This window comes from Theobroma umbraticum, unplaced genomic scaffold (assembly GCF_002168275.2).
Source record: "Theobroma umbraticum cultivar Fairchild unplaced genomic scaffold, ASM216827v3 scaffold_56.0, whole genome shotgun sequence".
Lineage (NCBI taxonomy): Eukaryota > Viridiplantae > Streptophyta > Magnoliopsida > Malvales > Malvaceae > Theobroma > Theobroma umbraticum.
The window spans coordinates 7,110,640-7,122,715 of NW_018397256.1; the positions used below are offsets into that span (position 1 = coordinate 7,110,640).

Here is a 12,076-nt window from a genome sequence, read left to right on the forward strand (position 1 = left end):
AAAGGAACCCATAACCGCCCTTGGTAGGGTTGCAACTCAAATGTCAATGGCAGTGGACCACCATATGAATTTTATGAGTCCTTTATAATAGCTGGAAATTGGAATAAAAGTTTCTCTCCTTCATTATCATGCATTTAGCGGTCACCGTTGAATAGACCCTGTTATTTCCAGCTGATTCCATGCTCTGAAAAGGGAAACTAATGGTTTGTTTTATGACTGTTGCACATGAAAAACTAAGCGTGCGTTGGTAGGAAAATTGGTATTTTTCTTTTATAATTGAGAGAAAAATATTCGAATTTATTTTTTAAATAAAAGGTTATATATTAATTAATGAACTAAATATTTAAATATGAATAAACTGGTATTCCACTTAACAAATTCTCTTTTAGATACCCAACTCATAACAAGATCTCTGTTTCACAACCCAGAAAACCATAAGGTCATGCTGTTAGAAATATACGAAAACAAAAGGTTTTAAAGGTAATTTAAACAGGCTTTCAAAGCTATAAAATCCGCTATATTCTGCTACGTTCCATTAGTTTGCCACCTCTTAGATCCCCTCTTTCCGGTTGAAGTTTTGAACCACTCCCATGGCCTCCAAAAATGCATCATCATCAAGCTCCAAGTCACCGACGTCCCGTGCATGCCTGTGTTCCCCTTCCACACACCCAGGCTCCTTCAGGTGCAACCTGCACAGGAATTTCAACAAGCCACCCGGTCGGACAGTGGTGGTTCGCGTCTCACCAAATCACTGGGAATTAGCTGTCATAGCCAAAGCAAATTCCATCAAGGCGATTCTGCTCCAAATAATTAAGCCATCCGGCCATGACATGCGAAGGAGGAGGAATTTCCAGCCTAAGCCTTCCAGGTTTTGTTTATTGAATGGCAACACAAACGGGTTTGGGGTTGCAGTTTCCTGATCATATGTTGGCGGTTTTGTTGCAAGAATCTGCCCCTCGGTGCCTATTTCTTTTCTTCTTTTTTTTTTCACTTCTTTGATAGGTTTAGAAACTTTTAACTTTGAAGTTACAAGTACATATACGATGGGTTTGTATGTATATAAAGGCTTATAGGTATAGTGAAAAGCAGTGGAAAATTGAGGTTTTCCATCTCTAGTTTAGTATTTTCTACCATGTTCATGGTACTATATCATTCTGCCAAAGTTTTAGAAAAACCAGTGGCAGAGTGACATAAGATTGGAGTGTGATTCATTAATTTATTTTGTGTTACACGTATGTGGTGTTTCAACCTTGAGATTTGAGTTTGATTCATTCCCTTTAATTGTTATTTATCTCTTTGACTTTTGATAAATAAAAAAAAGAATGGATTGGAAAGGATAGAAGTTTGCATGATCTGGAAACAAAGAATCTTTCATTTTATATGCAGAAGATTGATAGCTAAAATTATTCAATTTCAGGATTAGATAAATGTAATTGAGATGTCTTAATCACATAAGATTCAACGTTTATGCAAAATATTTAATTTGAGATGTAACCTTCTAAGAGAACACACCTATATATGAAATTCAATGCATCAATGGGACAACATCGTAAGTAGTTAGTGAAATACGACACAACCAACGAATACTTAAATGTATGTGATGAATTACCATCCACACAGAGATGGATGCCAACCCAAAATAAAGAACTCTTTTGTGCATTATAAAAGAATGAAATGGTATTGTTTTTCCTTTTTCCATCACGTTTGATTACAGTAAAAACAACTGGAATCCTTATAACTAAAGACAAGATCAATCTATGTTCAACTCCTTTAGCAATACTTAAATCTTTATTCTTAATAAATCTTTTATGAAATCCTGATTCTGAATTTGAGGTGGAATAAGCAGATATTCTATTGTAATTTCGAAGCATAAGGTTGTGGCAATATGGTGGCATAGATATGGGGTTCTCCAACCGGGTAAGAAATCTTGTGGTTCAAGGGGTCAAAAACAAAGCTTGACTTTTGACCGGCGGAATAATGAAAGCATCAAAACGGTTGGCCTTTAGCTTCCAAACTTGTGGGCTTCCACACCATGTGGAGAAACGAATAATACAAACCAACAGCTCTTGGTGTTTGAATGTGAAATTTTCAAAGCAGTTGCTACTTGTCCAAGGCAACTAATTTCATACCTTTAGGCCAAAGGACCACAAAGCAAGTGGGAGGCCATGGAGCCATTTGCGTGAAAGCACAACTATCTTGCCATATTCAAACAAAACACAAGTCATTGCACAAGGAGTTGATATTGTAGGCATTTAGACCATCCTACTTTAGGTTTTCCTTTTATTTTTTTAAAGTGCTAGGGCCATTTAACTTCTATTATTAATTTCTTTATATTGCTGTCTTCATTTTCCAAGTTCTCTTTCTCAATCGGAGAATATATAGTTTTCATGGAAATTTCCCACTTCTTCTAGTCCAATCTAATAATGAAAAATGGAAGGCTTCGGAAGAATCCAAAACTAAAAGGGGTGCTAATATATATATTAACTTTCTCAAAATATCAATATTTTTAACCTTGATTTTTGGATCCATTAAAAAAGGTAATTAATTAGGGAAGTAAGAGTATCGTTATTCTAATATTTTGGCCTCCCAAACTTATTACTCTCTCCTCTAATCCTACAATTACAGTTTGAGAAACTATTTAGTGACGCCGGAGCAAATAAATAAAGGGAATGATCGAGGTTTGAAGTTACGAAAATCAATTTATTCAAATAGCGACACCTTACAAAAAATTTTAATTTATAAAGTCAAGTCATACATTCAACGTCACACTATTTTTTTTTCAATTTAATTTAATTAAGTCATTTTCATTCATGTGCGAACAGTTCTTGTAAGTGATGAAAGGCAGAAGCGGAAACAGGTTCACTTTGGTGAAATTAAAAAAAAAAAACCAAATGAATGATGTAATGAAAGACAATCAAAGGTTGTAACGCCAAATAAAGTTTATTACCAAAGGCATCTTAACCAGTAAACATTTCCAACTTAATTAATTTTGTTGATTAGAATAGTAATAGTCCGTGACATAAGAATCTTCCAATTTAATCTATTCTAAACGCGTTTGGCTTAAAATTCTGGTATTTGGAGCAGAATTGAGAGGGAAAGACAATTAAACTAGGAGGAAAAAGGAAGGACAGAGAGAGAGAGAGAGTTTGAAATGGTTGACCCAATTTTTTCTTGGCTTTTGGTGTGCATTTGAAAGATGTAAAATTGTTAAATTGAGATCTTTTTGAGTGTACAGAAAAATAAGTCCAATGTGGGTGGCTACCCAGTGGTTACTGTGGCCTCATTGGCTGGTGTTGGCCCTTTCCACAACACTTTCTTTAGGTATTTTTATTATTTCATTTGCATCTGCCCTCTATTTAATTTTCCTGGGTCAAGGTCATATGCTGCAGCTGCCCAGAGCCTTTCTTTCTATTTCTATTTCAATCTATACCAACCACTTTGACATGATCGCAGGAAGTGGAGCCCTTTTGTGTACTAATTCAAACATAGTTATTCGTGAGGGTTATATATTAAGTTAAACTGTTCATGTTACTCTTTCTTCTTTCTGTTTTAGAAAATAAAAAGGAGTATTAAAACTGGTAAAATCTTCATTTGTAATTCCCAACACAAAAATAAAATGTTACTTAAAACTTTTCAATCAAACATTTTTTTTTCACATTTTTATGTTGGCTTTGAAAGGTGTGTAAAGAAATGTACCATTTAAATGTCAATTCATCAATAGCACCAATTAAATGTGGGAAACAAATTGAAGGTTACTTTTATTTTTTAAAAAATAAAACAAATGAAGAAGACCATTTCAATATTAGGATCTTTCCACATCCATTTCTCTAGTTGCAGAAAGAAACTGAAAATGAAAAAGAAAAAGAAAAGTAATTGACTCTTTCATGTTGATTTAACTTTTAATAAATAATTTCATTACAATGCAATCAATTTTCTTATTCAATACAGATATTAAAGAGTTTCATACCTGTCTATTTGGCTTGGTCTGAATGGAAACAGTGCAACAAAAAATAGGGGTAACCAAAAAATAAACCTATTGAGTAAAAAGCCATGAAATATTTATCTTTTTATGTAATAATGGAGACTGTATCACTATCCATAGAGGTCCCCACGGCAAGGGCATGCTTTTTCTCGGACCCTAGCTTGCAATTTCCTTATCCTTACTCAAGGATGTCCAATCATATCTATGCATTAAATAGAGCCAAATTTTCGTATACTTAGATACACATAATCCCAAAGTTGCATTTCTTTTTAGGCCCTTTGGTATCTTCCTTGACAACTCTTTTTAGGCTGTAATTACAGTAAGGAAGATACGTACTAAACTATGATTTATCCAATTCCGATGGTGTTACCACAAATCTCAACGTCTCTCCAATTGAAAGAAGAGTTTGTATTAAAAGAAATGATACATTACTCCAATGTACCTTTTTGCTCAGTTATAATTATTGTAAGAGCAACATATTTTTGTCTAAATATGATAATTCGTGTTTTCGTGACTTAATTGTATCTCGATGATAAAATTAAATACGAATACAACATAAATAATTATTTATATCAATATTTTAAAATATGTATATAGATATGTTTAATAATCATCTAATATGACACGATTAATACGTTTATTAAATATATCAAGATTTTTTATATGACACATCACATGAATGAATAAACACATCACAAGATTTTTTATACATGTTAAAATTATGTTAATCATTGAATTGTGTTTATTAATATAAACATGATTAAATGATTAACATAATTTTTTTAACATGATTAACACATTTAACAAGATTAACTTAAAATATTTATACTTAAATATAATTTTATTATTTAAATTTAAAATTAATAATTATAAAAAAAATAATATCAAATATAATAAAATTTGACATAAACAACATACCTAAAATTTATTATTATACTAATAAAATCAATCATTAACATTAAAACATATTATTTATATACGTTTAAATACAATAATACCATTAATTAAATATATTTTAAATGTGTTAACTATGTCTAATAGGATTAAAACACGAAACACTATAAGATTAAACTCAAATTTATTTAATTTTGTATTCTCTTATATCGTATTATCATGCCGTGCTTAAAATTGTTAAATCTACTTTGGCCCTTTTGTCTTGCAGCTCAACTTTTCTTCAATTCGGGAACAAGTCTCTTTTATTTTAATAAATGTGACATCAATGTTGCAATTTATAAAAAGCAAAATGACGAAGAGTCAAAAAATATAATAGTTCCAATAGTTCAAATATGACACAAATTTTTTTTGAAAAAATTTATATTATATTGACATACATATTAAGGTCATTATTTTTGTATTTTCTCTTTAATTTCAAATCATTTCGTTAATTTTCTTGGTTTTTTTCTCTACAAAAAATTAATTTTGGGACAGATTCATCTTCCACCATTGATCTTGAAAAAAAACTTATCTCAAATTTTATATCGTGGAAAATAAAAAGAAAGAGATTGGATATGAATTTGGGATTTTTCCAACAATCTTTTCATAGGATAGAAGAGGATTCAAATCTTCTCTCCACCAAGAAAAAGTAATGATTAGATCACTTTCAATTATTTAAAGTAACAATGCAAACATTGGGTCATCTTGCAACAAGATAAGAATAAAGAAAAAAAATCTTACAAATAGATCCCATAATAATGGTGGATTCTCATTCCATGAACCAGAAGATTGACGCTACGCAGTAATTGCCAAAAGAGTTTGCTAATTTTTTTTTATACCAATCCAAGCTGTTTAGATGTTAATCATGTTGGAAACACTTATAATTCCAATTTTAAATCATTATATATTACTATTATTTTAAACATCAAGTAACAAGCAATGGCTAGACAATAAAGGAATAGTAAAATGATAAAATAATCTTCGAATTATAAATAAATTCTCTCTTAACCTCTTAACATTTTTATTTGAAGCAATTAAGTTATTGTGCTATTATTTTTTCACTGACAGGATAATTACATATAAATAATAAAATTTAAAAATCAAATAGGTTAATTTCCGATGAAACAATAAGTTTTGATCACAAAGATGTAAAAATTTACCATAAGTAACAGACATTCACTTTCTGTAATAGCATAATTGTTTTTCATCTAAACAAATTACTCAAAAAGTACAGGCTTAATTGATCTAAGTAAAAAGGTATGGGTTTAAGTAAGGAATTTTGTATAATTTGAGGATTTATTTCATCATTATACCGTCGAACATTGATGTTAATTTTAAATTGTTGCTTATGATTCACTGGAATGTAAAAATGTGGCTAACGTCTAGATTAAGTCGTGCAGCCACTGTTTTTCTTTTAAGAAATGAATATGCATAATTATTGCTTAGGGGAAACAAGATAATAATGACACATTTGGTCAGTCTTTGTAATAAACGGACAAGCTTCCCTGTAACATACAGAGAACCTAACGTTAACGATTGTCCCTCTAACGTTAACATGATGCACATTTCTCGGGCATGAAATCTCCCTTGGACCTTCCTTCTACTTCTTTGAATTAACTTTGGCTGGCAACTAGCACTAGCAGGGCCCCTCTCTCTGCCTAGTCAATCCAAATGATATAAAGGAAGAGAGAAAATTCCAATATTAAATCTTAATTGTTATCTTACGGTTCACCAATGGATTAGCAGCGAGCAGGACTTTTCTTGAACATTTCCCCTGTTTTCTGTTTAGTTGTTCACAACTGAACTATGATTATATAACTAGTCTTGGGGTTTTTGTAGTTAAGAAGTTGGGATCCAAAAAAGACAACTAATTCTCTCCACAAAAATGGAATTAAAATACATGAACTTTTTCGCTTTAATGAGTTGTATTAGCAGTTTGCAACCTGAAACTTGAAATGGCTCGCCATCAGCTCAGGATAACGTAGTCGATCAGATGTTTACTCCAAAAACAATGGCATATATAACAAATGCACGATTTTTTAGTGGATTATGTTTGCTAAATTAATTAATTAATTACTATAATAATAATGATAATGAAGGAGACCAAACTATATAAAATGTTATAATTATTCGATGCTTTCCAATAATTATTGATTATTTGTTGTGTGGCTTGCAACATTTGGTCTTGGTTTGGGGCAATCACAAAAAAGGATATGGCAATCTCTTGTCATATAATAATTTATTTCTTTGTCGTTAATTAGATTTCTCTTTAAATCATATCTCCTACTTTCGTCTTTTTTTATATATATATTTATACTTTGATGCTATGGAGCACAACCAAAGCTTTTAAAAAGGCAAAAAGAAAAAGAAAACTAGGGAAAAGCAACAATTTGGTGGTAAGTTTTTCTAGAAAAACAAGAACACATGAATTAGTTAGAAAACTTCACGGACAATATCAAAAATTCAAAATAGTGTACTTCCCACCTTTGCCATTTGAATAAAGTAACAACTCATGTGTACTAATTAATTAATTAATTAATTAATGACGAATTGGTTAAAGACGAAAAAGACCTTTCTAAAGAAGCAACAGTTGCCACCACAACAACAATGAAATATTCTTAAACTCAAACACTGTGCCTAACACGTTTTCGCATGCCCAAGAATTTATTATGTATATATAACAACTAGAAATGTTTTAAAATTGAATTACTTTGACACGAATTTGTCAAGCCACCCCTGCTGCTTTCCACATGGCGCTACGTGTCTTTCAATGTAGTTTTGCGGAAGAGTTGAGAATCTTCCGAGTCGGAAACGAATCAGATGATTGAAAAAGCTTGCAAATACCTTAATTCGGCTTTGGAAAAGTGCCTTCGGTGTGTGTAAGCAGACCGGGTAGGGGGGCCTTGACTGCCTTTGCTTTGCTACATTTATGAACAAAACTATCTAACACCATGTGTCACTATGTATTTCACTTAAAATGTGTGACTGTGTGCCACAGTTTGACAGATTGCTATCTCTCCGCCTTTGAATTGTTATCTCCTAATATCGGCTCAATTATTTAATTTATTTATGTTACAAGTAGATTTAGAAGAATTATCCACATTAATAGTCTTTTGATGTTTTATTGTAAAATTAAATAGAGCTTTTTTTTATTGCATTTTTTGGAGATATTTTATTTTTTATATTAAAAAATAATTAAATTCTATCTAAATAAAAGAAGATTAAGAGTGGATAAAAATATACATATTTTTATTGTATCACTATAATATGTGTAATATAAAAGAAAATAAGAATATTAGTAAATGTTTAAAAATATAAAACGGATTTAAATTTTGGAATGTCCCAAAAAAGAGTTTTTTGAAGGGAATCCTACTATGCTCGATTCAATTGAACAAACCTCATTAATTCAAATTGTATTGTCTAGAAGCAAAACAGTACTTAATATTCATAAAAAAACTTGAAATGCTACTCAATGTTATTCTTTTTCTTTTATGAGCACTTAATATTATTTTGATATTGAAAAATTAACCCTCTTTGTTATTTCCATCATAGTTGAAGAAAACCTCATTATTTGCAGTAATTTTCAATTTATGCTCAAGTGCAATTAGGTAAACATCAAGTTATGTACAGTTCAATCAACTAGGATCAAAGGTAACATCATGTAATGTTTTTACATTATCATTGACAAATATAAAGTATTGATAAAAAAAGAATTTCTCATCAATTAAATGTATAACATGATAAACACATACATATAATAAAAATTACTTTATATATTAATAATTTATACCCAAATTTGGACAAGGAAGAAATAAAAGGACGAAAGAAAAAGAGAAAAAAGGAAAAAGAAAAGAAAAGATGAGAGAAGAGAGAGGAGAGGTAGACGAAGGGCAATGTGCCGCTATCATAATCGAAGACATCATCATCCAATTTCTAACACCATGTCGATAGAATTTTACCAACAGAAAAAAAAACGAAAAATAAAAATAAAAAAGAGGGGCTATGGGCTATAGGCCAAGGGGGATCGATAGGGTTGATGGAATGTTAATAGAGTGGGTGTCATAAAGCTGGACTCCATACGTGGCAGCAAAGCTTTTGAGTGTTGCCAAAAGCTGTCAGTTTAACGGATCTATCTTTGCCCTTTTCTGTTTAAATATATATTTTTTTCTACTCCAAATTGTAACTAGGAGCAGCGGCTGAAGAGAGAGAGTGAAGAAGCAGAGCCCATAGCTTTTTCCCAAATCCGTTGGTTGGTTATATGGTTTGGTGGATTCACAACCAAAAACCATGTCCCTTAACCGGCATTAACTAACCCCAACCCAACCCCCACTCCCAACCAGGCCCCACCTGTGTTTAGGTCCGACGTCTTTAACGCTGCTGCCACGCTCTTCTGTCACTTTTGCCCTTGTATAAATACGCTTTCTCTTTCTTATTTATTTCTTATGTCACGCGCCTCTCCCTCCACCTCCTTTTCCCTTTTTTTTAAAAAAAGTAATTGAATCTCTTTATTATTTTGGTTACATTTTGGATTCTTCTTACGTTGGAAGAAAATTTAACTTTGTTTCACTTAAACCATGGTCATAGTTCACTTTTTCAAAATTCTTAAAATTCAAGACAAATTATAAGTGATTAGATGTTTTATTTATTATTTTAAAAAAAATAATTGAAAAATTCTAAAATTCATTTATGATTTATGACTTATTGGAATAAATTTGACATTTTTACTTTTATTTATCTACCTTCCGGTATACTCAAAATCATTTTATTAATTCATCCATTTCCCATATATAAGAATATGTATAAATTGCGTATAGACTGTTCTAATCATAATTAATTAATTGGGCTGGGAGGCTTGAATTTGAACATTTATGTCATTCTATTATCAATACTTATTGGCCCATTCTGTTGAATGCCTTTTAATTCATCTTTCAATGAAAAAAATTACTTGATTGAGTCACAATTAATGATACCACCTGTAATATATTTTTACATCATGATTTTTCTAGGTAAATCGAAAATAACCGTTGTAAGAAGATATTTTATAAATTTTTTTATAGAAGAACTTGTACTTATAGCGAATTGAATATTTTTGACCATTTCAATTTCTAAAATAGTTTTATGCATTAAAAAGTTTCCCCACCTCCTTTGATGTTGGCTCTAATTTACCGAAAGAAAAATACAAATACCATCAAGATAAACAATGGGACAAGAAGAAAATATCATTGACGTGCACAGCCGCAAATGATAACAGCGACGACGGCATGAAAAATTAATAAACAAAACTTTAGGGGCACAACCGCAAATCTCCCGAACTAAATATCCCTACTTTGAAAATTTCGCGAAAATTCCAAACCCCTGACGCCTCCCTTCATCCTATAAATACTTGGCTCGAGTGAAGCTGGGTTTGCCGAACTAAACAGCCAAACACGGCTTTTTAGAAATTCAATAGAAAAAAAATTCTCTTGTTTCTTCCTCGCACACTTTCTCTCTCTTTTGCAACAGCGTAAAAAAATGGCGGCATCCTCTAGAAGATCGAGCGGTCCGGTTCTCCGATCCCTCTCCCCCTCCGGCCGCTTCAGTTCTCACTACGCCTCACAATCTCCATCTCTTCTTCTTCAGCTTTCGCTTATTCGAGTTCTAGTTTCTCTTCACGCTCCTCACTTTTTAACCATCATAGATCTATCTCTCGCCCACGTGTCACTTACAACCACTCTCAGTCTGCGTCGTCCGTGAGATTTCACTTGATAACCGTCGCATCTCCCCGACACACAGGTCAACACGACCGTCCGTAGAAACACGGAGGCGTTGAAGAATTTACAGAGCAAACAGCCGAAGCGGACTTGTATGTGTTCCCCAACCACGCATCCGGGATCGTTCCGTTGTAGTCTTCATAAGGGCTTCAATAGCTCGCATGCGGGGACAAGTTACGCGCCGAGTAACAGGCTCAACGCGCGCAGATCTGCGATGACGAACTCGCTAGTCAGAATCGGAGGAGTCGAAGGTGATCTAGTTAAGAGGGCTTTGTCGGCTTTGATCAGACCTTCCTCTCATCAGCAGCGTCGCCGCGCCGCGTTCCAGCCGAGGCCGAGCCGGCTCTCCTTGATGTCAAAAGCGGAGGATGTGTGAAGATTATCTTTTGCGGTATGTGAAATCTTTTAACGCTTTTTGGTTAAGTCTCCGAGATTTTCCGGTGATTGGAGATCGAGGCTTCGGAGTAACGCCCCGGACGGTGGCAGTGAAGTCAGATTACGCGAAGAGGTTGGAGATCTGAGCGAAGGATTCGGGACGGATATGGTTTTTAGTGTACTCCGGGTGACCGAAACCGTAAAATCCGAGGAACAAATTATCATATACTTTGTTGGTGTATATACACGCATATTTGCAGGCAATGGCAAATTTGAGGGCTTTTGGACACACACAGAAACACTCTTAAATCTCTTAGAAAAAAAACTAATCTAATCTAATCAAAACTAACTCTAATCTAAAAATCTCAAGCCAGATCTCAGCTTTGATTGGTTTAAAATTTGATTGTCTTCCAACGCCATTCCATTCCAGCGCACTTCTTTTGTCTTTTTCGTAATGCGTTTGGCTTCCCGTTTCCCACTTCAGCCGTTTTTTCCGTTCCGTTGGTTTTTTCTCCCTTTGATTCGTCCCGTTCATCGTTTTCGTATGTCCCGTATTTTTTATTTTCTTTTCATTTTTCATCTTCTTTTCCTCTTTTTTTTTTTAAGTTCCTTCTGATTTTCGTAATCTATTTCCTTTAATTTTTTTAAAGTGTTTTACTTTATAATTTATAATGTACAGTTTCATTGTCAATTGTCTTCTTTCTTATCTTGCAGGTTTTGGAATTGGACAACTTGTGGCGGAATTTTCATAACTGGATTTGACTTGGGAGGCACGCAGGCAGAATTAAACTGAGTTGGACCTGGAAGATACCCTTAGCGTTGGAGAAGAAAAAGAAAGGAAATACGAATGATGGGCTTGAGTCCCTTGGACCCTTTTCTAAATTTGATGGAAATTAAGGGCAGATGAAAATGTTAATCATATTAATTGAAATTAAAATGATACTTAAAGAAGAAAAAAGAAAGACAGAGGGAGGAAATGATAATATGATCAAGGAAGTAAGGGCAATAGAAATATCTAAATTTAAATGAAGTAAGA

At 32.9% G+C, this 12,076-nt stretch overlaps 1 protein-coding gene and 1 pseudogene across 1 annotated transcript; both read left to right on the forward strand.

Annotated features, from left to right (window-relative positions):
• Window positions 1–590: 590 nt before the first annotated feature.
• Window positions 591–920, forward strand: LOC110410342 (uncharacterized). The gene has a single exon (XM_021419989.1). The coding sequence runs from the start codon at window positions 591–593 to the stop codon at window positions 918–920; it is 330 nt and encodes a 109-aa protein (XP_021275664.1).
• Window positions 921–10,327: 9,407 nt separating this feature from the next.
• Window positions 10,328–11,339, forward strand: LOC110410343 (uncharacterized; annotated as a pseudogene).
• The last annotated feature ends 737 nt before the right edge of the window (window positions 11,340–12,076 follow it).